General features: G+C 40.0%; 1 protein-coding gene across 1 annotated transcript in view; it reads right to left on the bottom strand.

Annotated features, from left to right (window-relative positions):
• The window catches only part of LOC145349389 (protein THEM6-like), a 34,080-nt gene extending 19,918 nt beyond the window's left edge, over positions 1-14,162 (bottom strand). The window contains exons 1-2 of the mRNA XM_080197909.1: positions 13,765-14,162; positions 6,585-6,663 (exon numbers count right to left, since the gene is read on the bottom strand). Coding sequence (XP_080054035.1) covers positions 6,585-6,663; positions 13,765-13,906 — 221 coding nt within the window. The 5' untranslated portion in view covers positions 13,907-14,162. The remainder of the gene's footprint in view (positions 1-6,584; positions 6,664-13,764) is intronic.
• Between the last annotated feature and the right edge of the window lie 806 nt (positions 14,163-14,968).

The following is a 14,968-nucleotide window of genomic DNA, read 5'->3' as shown; positions in this document are numbered from 1 at the left end:
TGGAAGGTTCATCCTGGGAGAAGGGGTCCTGTTAAAGCCACGAGGAATTTGGGATTTTGAACATAAGATTACATTTCTGCTGAGATTGCTTTTTAACATACAAACATGGCATGGGTTTTAGATTTTGATAAGGTAATAGGGAATAACTTGCTCTGTTGTTTGGTGTTATACTTGTCTCCAAAGTAATGTTAGCTTCAGTCAGTTTGTTACAGTAAAAATCTTAAAATATGAAATCTTGTCACGTTACCAGTTGCATCGGTCACTGGAAACACATTTCGCTAATTAAAGGTTCTCAGTCTCTCCGGGGATAGTAACAAATTGGGGGCTTTTGCAACATATGAATTCAAAGTGGAAAACAAGTGCACTGGAATCTGCCAGAATTTAAACAAACAAGATTCCACAGTTACTCTTGCTGCATTCACTGAAAAGTCAGCATGGCTAGGTTCAATGCTCAGACATTCCTAGAATGAGATCTGTTTGCGGATGCTTTTCAGCAGTTAATTAGGAGTCTGTGGAAGGAAAATCAAGAATCGACTTGAAAGCAGGGCTTAAAATGATGGCATTGTTTAAGTATTGGCTCAACACTTCCAAAATTGAGTGAAAGGATGATCCCATTACCACTTAGGCAATTACAAATGAAACAACTTAAATTGGAAAGAGACAGAGCAAGGCAAAATGTGAATTCCAGAAAGAAAGGAAAAGGAAAGAATTTGAATTCAGAAAACGAAGGCTAAAGAAAAGATGCAAAAATTGAACAAAGCTCAAAAAGAAAAAGTTGAGGGGAAAACCTTGAATTGCAGAGAAAAGTGAGGAAACTTGATCTAAAATGAAAAAAATTTGATTACATGAACAAGAGATGGCACGGTGGTTAGCACTGCTCTCTCACTGTGGCAGGAACCCAGGTTTGATTCCCGGCTTGGGTCACATTCTCCTTGTGTTTGTGTGGGTTTCCTCCAGACGCTCAGTATTCTCCCACAGTCCAAAAGATGTGCTGGTTAGGTGCACTGGCTATGTTAAATTCTCCCTCAGTGTACCCAAACAAGTGCTGGAGTGTGAGAAGGGGATTTTCACAGTAACTTCATTGCAGTGTTAATGTAAGCCCAAGTGACACTAATAAAATAATCTTTGAAGTTTAAGAGATAGCAGGAAAATTTGATGACAAATCATATTTAACTCTGAATTGTATACTGGACAAAGAATATGTTGAAATTTGTTTGCACTGTTTGAAAAGATTGCTATGAAACTGCAATGGCTGAAAGAAAGTTGGGGTTCTTTTACTACAGAACCTGTTGTGTACAGAAGACTTTGGAACTGAACTCATCTCTTTCAGAAATATGGGTTTAATTATGATAAATTAAAAACTGTTCTCAACGCCCATGCATCAGTGCTGAAGGCTTACAGGCCAATGCTTATAAATGTAAGGAAGAAGCCATCAACTTCAGTGTAATTTACTAGAGGAAAGGAAATGCTTTTTGCTTGGTGGTATAGGTCTGAAGACCATAAGATGTAGGAGCAGAAGTAGGCCATTTGGCCCATCGGATCTGCTCTGGTTGAATAAGATTTTGAAATCCATGGAAAGGTAATGCTAAAGGAACAATTTAAGTATAGTATTCCTTTGAGAATATGGTTCCACCTAAAGATCATAAAGTTTAAGAGAACTGAAATAACAGTAAACAATTAATTGTCTCACAAAGCATGCCAGCAGCAGGCCATTGTTTATGAAATTACACTGAAACTTGATATGCAAGAGGTTTGTTGATACACAGAACCCTGGTTAGTAAGGAAGATGGCAAAAATGAAAAAACAGATCCAGAAGTGGAAAAAGACAGGCTGGAGGTTAAGTATGATTCAAATGTTCAAATTCACATGTTACTTCTGCCATAAGAAGGTGTATATAAAAGCAGGGTTTTTTCAAAATTAAAAGGTTAAATTAAATTAGCTGTAGCATTTGCAGGATTGCGTAGTATTTCTTCAGAAAATATTGTACCAATGAGTTATACTTATGATAAATCAGTATATACTTTAACATATTTACTGTGGGAGAGGTCAGAGCATAGAAAATTATGGGGTTTTATACTTAAAAGGTAAAAGGATCCACATGGTTGAAGATGTGGCATTAGCCCAAATTGATGGTTTTCTCAGGGGACTAGTATTACCCTCCAGAAAATGTATAAAATTAAATGTATCAATACAGGATATTGATCAGAGTTGTTTAGTCACTCTATTGCATAGCGTTAACCTAAAATGTGATTTGGTGACTGATTCCATTATTGTGAGGGTTGTGTCTAATTTAGTTATTGAAGGCATTATCTATTAGGAAATGACCCTGGCTGGTGATAGAGTATTGTCATCACCAGCGGTTTTCAGAAAATCTTAGTGAAGCTGCTAAAACTGAAAACGTGCCAAAAAAATCCAGGGACGTACAAAGGCCCATGACTTTCTGTAGCCATGCAGTAAAAATTATTGTTTCTGCTGTTTCAACTAAAGAGTTGAGATTCAGATTGCTGTTGTTAGAAGGGTGTTAGAGCATCAGATGGAAAACAAAGGGTTAATGGCAATTAGAGACAAGGCAAAGACAAATATGCAAGCAAAGTATGAACAAGGTATTTCAGAGCAGGTAGCTACAGTACTTAGAGCTAATGATGAAACAAGGAAAGAACTGCTATGAAAGTGAATGGTTCAGCTGCAACTAATACTGATGAACAGAGCCATGAGGAAGGATACACGTTCTTAAATATTAATTAAAACTTCAGACTGATGGAGCTACCACTTACTAGAAAACTAGACAAACTTTATGCTGAATGGGAAGACTGAAAGGAAAAATAACAAAATAATTCATGAACTGACTCGTAAAGGGCATCAAGATTTTTTGTCTGATCATTGGCATAATCTTAATAAAGTCCTTAATGCAGCTAATGAAGATTTTATTCAGTAAAAGAGTGAACATTTTGTACACAAGGGGCAGTTTTAAATTCATCTCCTGGAGAAGATTACTGAAGAATTAAATCCTAGAAACAAGTTTAGACGAGCGTAAATATAAATGAGGAAAATTTGGCTCATTGAGATTTTCTTCCCAGACTTGGATATTCAAATCATGCAGACATGGAAGAAACTGGCAATCAAGAGTTAAAAGGGTAACTCAAAAAGGTCAACACGTGATATGCGCTTCTTGATTAAATTAACCAGAAACCTGGGAACACCACCTTCTGCAAGTACCCTTCCAAGTCACTCATCATCCTGATTTGGAAATATATTGTTTCTTCATGGTAACTTGGTCAAAATCCCGGAATTCCCTTCCTTACATCTCTGTGGATGCACCTGAACTCAGGGTGGGAAAATCCCATTGGCGTGAACATTGACTTAGAGAGTTTAAGGCGGGAATCTCATCAAAAGAGGGAGATTTGGAGAAGAGAACAGGTGTTGCTATGCCTGACATGACAAAAAAAAGCTGTGTTCGGTGAACCATTAAGAGGAGACGCGTGATGTGTTAAAAGTCAAAACGTTTCCATAAGTTACATTTAAAGGTCAAAAACTTTCTATAAATTACATCACTACTGGAAGTCAATTCAATTATGCTCAGAAGATTCAGTGAAGAGCTGTTTAAAAGGACATTGGAGATTTGTCCTGATGGGAAAATTTATAATAATTCGCACCAACTTTAAATTTGCCTGATAATTAATGTTTAATTTATACCGATTCTGATTTTATGTTCAGCAAAAGTTACAAAAGTGACTTATTCTCGGTGATTTCATAATTTGGGCACTGGTTAGTAAATTTGGTTATTTTAACATTACAGCACGGTGGCATAGTAGTAGGCACTGCTGCCTCTCAACACCAAGCACTGCTACCTCACAGCGCCATGGACCTGGATTTGATTCTGGCCCTGCGTGACTGTGTGTGAAGTTTGCATGTTCTCTCCCGTGTCTGTGTGGGTTTCCTCTGGGTGGTCAAGTTCTCCCTCAGTCCAAAGATGTGCAGGTTAGGTGGATCAGCCATGCTAAATTGCTCCTTAGTGTCCAAAGATGTGCAAGTTAGGTGGATTAGCCACGGTAAATGCATATTAAAAGCATTTTTCTTACTTTTAATTCTTCTTCCCAGTTTTAAATGTGCTTTTGTCCAATCCCTTTCCATTTCCTGGTTAAGAGTGTGGGCACGTTCCTTTATCGCCTTTAAAAAATTGACACATGAGTTGATTTTCCCTTTCTCTCTGTGGGGAATTGCATGCTGCTATGTTTAGTTTATCATGTAGGAAACTGCAGGCCAGTTCTGGTTTCCTTTCAACATAATGCTGCACACTGCATTTAAGCTCCAACACAGCACACCCCCTAATTTGGCTTCAAAACATCTGCGGTTTAACCTGCACAAGCTAAAATTCCCTAAAAATTAATAAATTTGACATTTTTCACAAGCCAGATATTTTATACAAGTGATGCAGATGCACTGTACCGTAAACAAAAGAAGGTGGAAAATATCAAGGAAACATGTGGACACCTCCTCTAGCCATTTAATTACAATAATCAAGCAAAATACAAAATACTTAGTTCACCAATTGAAAGACGATATTTATTTGCAACACATTATTTTAATGATAATTATAGAAAAATAAGATTTGGTTGACTTATATGTAGCTATCCAGGGAATTCATGTAACCAATATTTTTCTTTATCTTAGTCCAGTAAAACAGACAGGATATGAAGCAATTTTGTACTGGCATATCCAATGAACTAATTTCTAAGTAATGATTACTTAATCAGCCATGCTACTGTAGATGACTAAACTCAAAAGTGAAGCAATTAAAGGACCAATTACAAAAATCCCACCATACACAAAATATTGTAAAAACAGTTCAGTAGTGCATTCTCTGTAAGAGTGGAAGGCTAACAATTAAAGATAAGTAAACAACTTTTTAAAAAATATTTAAAATGTTCCATACAACTATTAAGGCTTTCACACAGCAGTAGGTTCATTTTAGGACATGCTCTATAACACGATCTTTGAAGACTAGTCACCATTTTGTAAAATTTAAAATGAAAGATAATCATTTGTAGAACAAATCACAGCGTATTAAACAAACCACAGCATATTAAAATCAGATTTATTTTGTGGAGAAATACTAAGTCATTATTAATCATACTTTTTAAATCAACTGTGGCAAAAGATGAAGGCTGTTATGACTGTGGTAGACTTTTCAATTCAAGCAGCCATAGTCAGCACCCAGCACACCAAGACCATGTATGTTGTGGTTACATTAGAATAATGCTTCCTCTGCAATGTCCCAACAAGATGCCTCAGTCACTATCTCTGAAGAATACCACTGTGACATTTTCCTTTTCCCACAACGAACATCATAAAGTCAGCTTGTCAGTCAGTGCCAAATTGTGAGCAGTTTTGTGCTGACAGATTATATACATTCAAAATACGGTGCAAGAATCACAAGGAGTTGGTTTGCAGGTGCAGCAGGTGATTAAAAAGGAATGGAATTTTGTCCTTCATTGCTAGAGTTTAAAAACAGCGAGGTTATGTTGCAGCTGTATAAGGTGCTGGTGAGGCCACACCTGGAGTACTGTGTACAGTTCTAGTTTCCTTTCTTGAGAAATGATATACTGGCACTGGAGGGGCTGCAGAGGAGATTCACTAGATTGATTCCAGAGTTGAGGGGGGTTGGCTTATGAGGAGAGATTGAGTAGACTGGGGCTATACTCATTGGAATTCAGAAGAATGAGGGAAGATCTTATAGAAACATATAAAATTATGAAGGGAAGTTGTTTTCACTGGCGGGTGAAACTCGAAATAGGGAGCATGGCCGGAAAATAAGGGGAAGCAGATTTAGGACTGAGTTGAGGAGGAACTTCTTCACACAAAGGATTGTGCATCTGTGGAATTCCCTGCACAATGAAACAGTTGAGGCTACCTCATTGAATATTTTTAAGGCAAGGATAGATAAATTTGTGAACAGTAAAAGAATTAAGGCTTATGTTGAGCGGGCAGGTAAGTGGAGCTGAGTCCACAAAGAGATCAACCATCTTATTGAATGGTGGAGCAGGCTCGAGGGGCCAGATGGCCTACTCCTGCTCCTAGTTCTTATGTTCTTAAAATAGGGATGATGGTCCAAATGCTTTACATATAAGACCCTTATAGCCAACAGCAGAAAATAATTTCAATTTAATTCATTTCAACAATTAAATTAAGTTTGTACATCATGTTTTCCAACTTATTTTTCCTAGAATTGGAAACTAAGTAACGTCAGGAAAAAGGTCACTGACTTGGCTGAACTCAATGTCAACTCTACTGACATCTCATTTCGGAAATAGTTAAGATCTTGTTAACCGACAGATGGATTATATTAGTGATCTCAGCTGGCAAAATGTTTTCCACTTATGCATTCATCATACCAACTAAATATTATTCCTGAAAAATAATTTTGCATCTATTCCCCAACTTTCACGTGCAGCTTTTCAATGATAAAACGGTTGCCTTAGATTTTTCTTCCTTGCCCACTGACAGTTATGCATCTATTGGAACTATTGGTGACTTAAGTGCCTATTTCTGATAATCACATTTAATTTAACATAAGTGATAATTACCTAGCAAAGTCACATTCCCGCAAGTATCGAGAATTATTCATGTGGCCCAAGAAGTCAATGTCTTGCAACAGCACAATACCTAGAATAGAGCAGAATGAACATGATGCTGTTAGAAAAGGATCTGTGTTAATCCAAATAAATTACTAACATATCTATTTAAAAGGCAATATTGAAATTACAGGTCTAAGAGTTTAAAAATGTATATGTTGGAAACAGTGAGTGGTTCTGCCCTGTTTGTGAACAGAACTCCCACTTACCTGATGAAGGAGCAGCACTCCCAAAGCTAGTGGCTTTTGCTACCAAATAAACCTGTTGAACTTTAACCTGGTGTTGAGACTTTTTACAGGTGAGGTCCCAGAGGAGTGAAGAAAAGCCAATGCTGTTCCTTTGTTTAAGAAGGGTAGCAAGAATAACCCAAGTAATTACAGGCCGATAAGCCTTACATCAGTGGTAGGGAAATTATTGGAGAGGATTCTTCGAGACAGGATTTATTCCCATTTAGAGACAAGTGGATGTATTAGTGAGAGCCAACATGGTTTTGTGAAGGGGAGGTCGTGCCTCATGAACTTGACAGTTTTTCGAGGAAGTGATGAAAATGATTAATGAGGGTAGGGCAGTGGATGTTGTCTACATGAACTTCAGTAAGGCCTTTGACAAGGTCCCTCATGGCAGATGGGTACAGAAGGTGAAGTCGCCTGGGATCAGAGGTGACCTGGCAAGGTGGATACAAAACTGGCTCGGTCAAAGAAGACAGAGGATAGCAGTGGAAGGGCTTCTGAATGGAGGACTGTGACAACTAGCATTCCTCGGGGATCAGGGCTGGAACCTTTGCTTTTCATAATATAAATAAATAATTTGGAGGAAAATGATTGAAACTGGATTGATTAGTAAGTTTGCAGACAAGACAAAAGTTGACGGATTTGCAGATAGCAATCAGGACCATCAGAGAATACAGCAAGATGTAGATCACTTGAAAACTTGGGTGGAGAGGTGGCAGATGGGAGTTTAATCCAGACAAATATGAAGTAATGCATTTTGGAATGTCTAATATAGATAGGAAATATACAGTAAATGGCAGAACCCTTAAAAGTATTAACAGGCAAAAGGATCTGGGTGTACAGGTAGACAGGTCGTTGAAAGTGGCAATGCAGATGAAGAAGGTAGTCAAAAGGGCATACTTGCCTTCATCGGTCAGGGGATTGAGTTAAAAAATTGGCAAGTCATGTTGTCGCTTTATAGAACCTTAGGCTACACTTGGAATACAGTGTTCAATTCTGGTCACCACACTACCAGAAGGATGTGGAGGCTTTGGAGAGAGTACAGAAAAGATTAACCAGGATGTTGCCTGATATGGAGGGTATCAGCAATGAGGAGAGATTGGAGAAACTTAGTTTGATCTCATTGGAAGTCTACAAGATCATGAGAGGCATGGACAATGCGGACAGTCAGAAGCTTTTTCCCAGGGTCGAAGAATCAATTACTAGGGGACACAGCTTTAAGGTGCAAGGGACAAGGTTTAAAGGAAATGTACGAGGCAGTTTTTTTTTTAAAACACGGAAGGTGGTGGGTGCCTGGAACTCAACTTTCAACAACAAGCAGATATGATAGTGACTTTTATGGGACTTCTTGACAAATACATGAATAGAATGTGAATAGAGGGATATGGTCCCCAGAAGGGTACAGGGTTTCGGTTATGTCGGGTAGCATGGTCAGTGCACGCTTGGAGGGCCATAGAGCCTGTTCCTATGCTGTAATTTTCTTTGTTCTTTGATTCTCCAATCTCATTTATTTCCACTCCGATACCAGTGAGAATGGAGAATATAGCCTTCAGCCAAATCCCCATTCACTGCAGTGATACTGGAGAATCCAAGTCATGGGCAAGATCAGAAGTTTTTGCAGCATACATCTGAGAATCCTAACTGTCTTTCCTATTGCTAAACTGACTACAGTTTACTTATTTTATACACAGTCAACTAAAATCTAAAACACCAGTTGTCTGCACAGGCAATTCATCGAGATGAAAATGAGCAGCTATATGCAGGAGATATTGACTGCAACATTGACATAAAGGCAAAGTTTTGGAAGTTCAAAATCATCCAAAATTGCCAGGCCTTTTGTAAGTTACGATACGGTTCTTTAACTTGCTTCTTTAAAACTGTGAGTAAACTACAACACAGGTTGTCTCCATAGGCAATTTATCTCCCCTGAATCTGGCTAAGTTAGGGGTTCCATTCGTAGACACGCAGGGTAGAATAGGTGTAGGGTGATGCAGCGGCGCGGGCTCGTTGGGCCGAAGGGCCTGTTTCCCGTGCTGGGTTGTTCTTTGTATAAATTGTAAAACATTAGCAGGAAATGTAATTTATAGCTGCATTGACATTAAATGGTTTTAAATTTTGCTTAAGAATCATGTTTTCCTTCCAATACCAGAATGGCTGAATGATTGATTCTGCAATAGCTTACCTTAACAAAGCACCTTTAACATTAGAAAATGTCCCATGCTTTACAAGAGTATTATAAAAAATATGGCACTGAGCCACATAAGATGATGTTAGATAAGATACCAAAAGCTTGGTCAAAGAGGTATGTTTTAGGATTTGCTTTAAAGGGGGAAAGGAAGGTATAGGAAGGAAATTCTAGAGATTACAGCCTAGACAACTGAAGGCTCGACCACTAACGAGGAGTGATTATTAGTGATAATGCTCAAGGTTACACCTTATTTCAAGAGTTTTTACAATTAGACCAATAAGGTGAACGTGCAAGTGATTGTCTGTGGGAATGTCAACAATATATCTACAGGAAAAGGGTAGGATTACCGGCAACAACTTCTGGAGTCCACAAATGTGAAATCTAGAAGTCACTGACAGGGATTCTATATTTCTCTAATGTGTACTGTTAAGGCATCTCCAGGAGCCAATCAGCAACCACACTATTTTGCCTTTATCCTACTCTTAAGGCTCAGTCTTGCTGCAATATCCCTTGAAAATGTTACAAGTTGCAGAATGAGGTGCAACTGTGTTTTTAAAAGTGTGTATTAATTCATAATTACTTATTTACTTCTGTGGCCTTGGAAAACAAATTTTATATTTGTGGAATATAAATTTCTCTATTATGATAACAATTCAAATACTTAAATTGTTTTCTTATTTCAAAGGTTGTTTCCCATTTCTTAAAAGTTCTTTCAAGGAAGTGGACATCGTTGGGAAGGCCAACATTACTGTCCACACCTATCTGCTCTTGCTGAAGTGATGGCAAGCCATCTTCTTGAACAGCTGAAATCCAAGTGGAGTAGATACGCCAAAGTGCTGTTAGGAAGGGATTTTCAGGACTTCGACCCAGTAATAGTGACGGAATGCAGATATACATCCATGTCAGGGTGGTGTGTGTGGCCTGGAGGGGAATTGGTGATATTCCCAGGCATCTACTGCCCTTGTCCTTCAAGGTGATGGCAGTTGCAGATTTGGAAGGTGTTGTCAAAGAGTTACTGCAGTTGATGTTCAAAAGGACCTAAGTGTCCTGGTTCATGTGTCACTAAAAGCTAGCATGCAAGTACAGCAAATAAGTTAGGAAGGGCAAATGATATGTTGGCCTTTATTGCAAGGAGGTTTGAATACAGGAGTAAAGTAGTCTCACTGCAGTTGCATGGAGTTTTGATGAGATCCCACCTGGAGTATTGCTCAGTTTGTCTCTCCTTAGCCAAGGAAGGATGCACTTGCCATCAAAGGAGGTTCGCCAGACTCAATCCCTGGGGTGGAGGGTTTATTTCATGAGGAAAATTGAGGAAACCAGACCTGTATTCTCCAGAATTTAAGAATGAGGGGTGATCTAACTCACTGCTGCCACTGTGCATAAGCAGTGGAGGGACTGAATTGTTAACATGGTTGATGGGGAGCCAGTGAGTTATTATGGATGGTGTGAAGCTTGTTAAGTGTTGTTGGAGCTGCACACATCCAGGCAAGCGAAGAGTATTCCATCATACTCCTTTACTTATTGTCTTGTAGATCAAAGGCAGCCTTTGAGCAGTCAGGAAATGAGTTATTCAGGGGATTCAGCAATAGTGTTGTTGTTGAATATCAAGGGGAGATGGTTAGGTTCACTCGTGTTGGCTATTGACTGGCTTCTGTGGCATGAATAACTTTTCAGCCCAAGGTTGTATGCCGCCCAGATCTTGCTGCATAAGGACACTGGTTTTTTTAGCTTCTCTCTTAATTCAACAATAATCATTTATTTGATTTCTAAAATTTTAACTAAACATAAATATTATGACTGTGTTTAACTTCCTAGTTTGCTGCGTACAGATACTTCCAAAATCTGCTTACTGGCATCATTGCTGTTACACACAGAGACATCCCCATGTCAAATAATTTATGAATGAGAATATGCCGTTCTGTAATGGCAAATTAGCAACACAGGAGCCATGTAGAAAAGATTTATGACAATAATTTCATTGGAATATAGGAAAAAAGACATGCAGTCCCATCAAGCCTACAAGGCCATTTAACCAGTTAATGGGTGATCATCTACCTCTCAGCCATTTCCCCCCACTATCCTCATGTTCCTTGTTGTCATTAGTGTCCAAAAATTTACCGATTCCTTTCTTGAACATGCTGAATGACTGAATTTCCACAATTCTTGAGTAGAGAATTCCTAAGATTCACAACCCTCTGACTGAAGAAATTCTTCCTCATTTCAGTCTAAAATGGCCTATCCCTTATTTTGAGACTGTCTCACCTGGTTTGAGTCTCAACAGCTAGGGGAAACATCTGTCCAAGTATGCTGTCGTATCCTGTAAGAATTTTGCAAGTTGCAATTGGATCACCTCACATTCTTCAAAATTCTGGAGAATACATGTCTGGTTTCCCCAATCTTTCCTCAAAATGAACCCTCCACCCCAGGGATTGAGTCTGGTGAACTTTCTTTGCACTCCTTTGATGGCAAGTACATCCTTCCTTGGCTAAGCAGAGGCAAACTGAGCATCAAAACTCCATGCAATTGCTGAGAGACTTCTTTACTCTGTACTCAAACCCCCTTGCAATAAAGGCCAACATACCATTTGCCCTTCCTAACTTATTTGCTGTACCTGCATGCTAGCTCTTAGTGACACATGAACCAGGGCACTCAGGTCCCTTTGAACATCAACACTTTCAAACCTTTCAGCATTTGAAAGGTATTTGGCCTGTTTTTATTCTACCAAAGTAGATAACTTCACACATTCACATTACACTCCATTTGCCATGTTCTTGTCCACTCACAACCTGTCTGAATTCCTTTGGAGCCTCTTTGCATCTTCCTCTCAACTACATTTCCACCCAGTTTGTCATCAGCAAATTTGCAAATATTATATTTGATCCCCCATAAAAAGATTGTGAATAACTGTGGCCCTGATTCTTACACTACTCCACTATTAGCCTACCACCGTGAGAATGAAGATTCCTACTCTGTTTTATCTGTAAAACAACACTCAATCCATGCCAATATATCAACCCCAATCCCAAGTGCACTAATTTTATTTACTGACCTGTGTGGGACCTCATCAAAAGCATTGAAAAGGCAAATTATACCACATTCATTGGCTCTCCTTTAACCTACACTACAAGTAACATTTTCAAGTAATTCCATCAGATTTCCCTTTCATGTTGACTCTGCCCAAATTGGCTATTAATTTCTAAGTGACCAGTTATCACATCTTTTATACCAAATTCTAACGTTTTTCCTACTACTGAAATCAAATTAACAGCTCTGAAATTCTTAGGTTCTCTCTTCTTCCTTTCTTAGATAGTGGGGTTACATTTGCTATTTTCTAGTCTACAAGATCCTTCTAAGAATCAATTAAGTTTGATAGGTAATCACCAATGTATTCACTATTCCTATCGCCACCACCTTCAACACTCTGGCATGTAGCTCATTTGCGTCCAGACAATCTTCAATCCAATTTTTTTCCAAAATATTACCTGTTTATTGATATTGTCTATTTTGTATCTTCTTCTATGAAGAGACACAAAGTAGTTGTTTAGCTTCTCCACAATTTTCCTATTCTCCATTAAAAATTTCCTGTCTTTCCTGTAATTGACAACATTTGTTGTTGCCAATCTTTTCCTTTTCAATATCAAAGTTTTGACAGTCAGCTTTTATGTTACTCACTAGCTTGCCTTCATGTTCTCTTTTCCTGTTATCAGTTTCTTGATCACCCTTCGCTGGATATTGAATTGCTCCCAGTCCCAGAGGTTACCATTTTTTCTAGCAATGTTGAAAGCCTCTTCCTTTTATTTAATGCAATCTTTAACTTATTTTGTTAGCTATGTTTGATCCAATGTTCCTGTTGGATGTTTGTATCTTAAATGAATGTATATTTGTTGTAAGCCATACGAAACTGACAAATTATATTTCAGCTATGAGGAACTTCAGTTACATGATAAATTGCAAAAGGTAGATCTGTTCTCCTTGAAAGAGAGAGAATTAAGAGGTGATTTGACAGAGGTTTCAAAATCATGAAGGATTTGGACAGAGCAGATACAGAAAAACTGTCTCCTTTGGCAGAAGGATCAAGAACCAGAGGACACCAGTTTAAAGCGAGTGGCAAAAGAATCAATGGTGACAGAAGGAAAATATTTTTAACAGTGTGATTAGGATTCGAGATACTCTGTTTGCACTTTGGAAGCTGATTCAAAGAATTGGATAATTCTCCAAAAGAAATTTTAAAATTGCAGTGTTTCAGGGAGAAGGCATACAAGTGGCACTTAGGGGCCTTGCTCTGAGAGAGAGCTGGCATGTACGCAATGGGACCAGTTACCTTTTTGCCTTATATTAATCTATGGTACTATCCCACGTTTTCCTCCGTAAAATCGATTCTGATCGCGTCCTATTTGTTTGCCAGTCTGCTTTGGGAGAAACAGCCTCCAGCTCTAACAGCCAAAGATAGGCCGCTTTCATCCGCACTGTATTGTGGGTTGCTAACACCACCATTCCACCTCGTACTGACCATCACCTTCCCGGCCCCCCCGCCAGGCTGACCCCACGACGGCAGCCGCGGCACCCAATCACGCAGGCCCTGCTCACACCGATTGCCCAAGTCGTACCGGCGGCTTCCCGCCTGTTTGAAACCAATGACTCGAGCTGCCGCCGCCGCCACCTCCTCCCCCGTGCAAGAAGCCCGGCGCCTCGGCCGCGGCTTTCCTTCCCTTACCGCGGACCGTTTGCTCCTTCAGGATATCCTTCACTGGGGCATCGACTGAAGAGATTATAAACACCAGGATCCCACGTATGAAGTACCAGAAGTCGAAAAACGTGAAGGGCAGCACAGACAGGAGGGCCGCCACGAACCACATGCTGCCGGTCTGAGGGCGGAGAGAGAACAGTGACTACCGGCGGCCTCACCCTTCACCCCAGCATCACCATGGCTCCCGCGCGTCACAATGCGGTAAGGGAAGCTCGAGCCTTGCCACGCCCTTCCCCGCGTCATAATGCGGGAAGGCAGCGCAAGCTCAATGCCAGCCTTCCTTCCGCTTCCCGCATTACGGTGCAACAAAGAAGCACAAGCTCAGCCTTGGTCCCGCACGCATCACAGTGCAGCGATGAAGCGCGAACTCAACCCTGGCCCCACCTCCTCCCCAACGCGTCACAATGCAGAGAGGAAAGGTGCTTATCCGCACTGGCCCCGCCCGTCTCGCGTCACAATGCGGGAAGGCCCCGCCCCACCCTTCCCGCGCGCCCCCTCTCACAAAGCAGTGAGGGTGCGCGAACTGAGGGGTGGTTCCCACCAAACGTCAGTGTGTGAAAGTAGTGACGGTAAGCAGCAGACTGCTGGTAACGTTACCACAGAGCATCCTGATCAGAGAGGAACATTATTATAACAGCTAATAGCAAATTACTGCGAAATATGAAACGAAAACAGAAAACGCTGGGAAATCTCAGCCGGTCTGACAACATCTGTGGAGAGAAAACAGAGCCGATGTTTCTAGCTGACAAACTAGAATTTAAACTGCATTTTTTCCATTCAGAAAGGCAATTATGATTTAAGGGTTTAAGTGCTTCCCTTTAAGGATTAAAATCATAATGTTTTACTGCAACAAAAAGAGGCCCTTCAGCCCATCGTGCCTGCACCAGCCATCAAACACCTATGTATTTTAATTTCATCTCCCAGCAATTGGTCTGTAGTTTTGTATACTACGACATTTGAAGTGCTCATCTAAATGTTTCTTAAAAGGGCAGCACGTGGCATAGTGGTTGACACTGCTCCATCACAGTGCTAGGTATCCAGGTTTGATTTTGGCCTTGGGTGATAATGTGGAGTTTGCATGTTCATCCTATGTCTGCATGAGTTAGCTCAATCGGCTGGATGGCTGGTTTGTGATGCATAGAGGATCCCAGCAGCATGGGTTCAAATCTTG

This window comes from Carcharhinus amblyrhynchos, chromosome 10 (genome assembly GCF_965287045.1).
Source record: "Carcharhinus amblyrhynchos chromosome 10, sCarAmb.v2.hapA, whole genome shotgun sequence".
In the NCBI taxonomy this organism is placed as follows: domain Eukaryota; kingdom Metazoa; phylum Chordata; class Chondrichthyes; order Carcharhiniformes; family Carcharhinidae; genus Carcharhinus; species Carcharhinus amblyrhynchos.
Note: the sequence above shows the minus strand (reverse complement) of the source record. Positions and strands in the feature narration are given on the sequence as shown.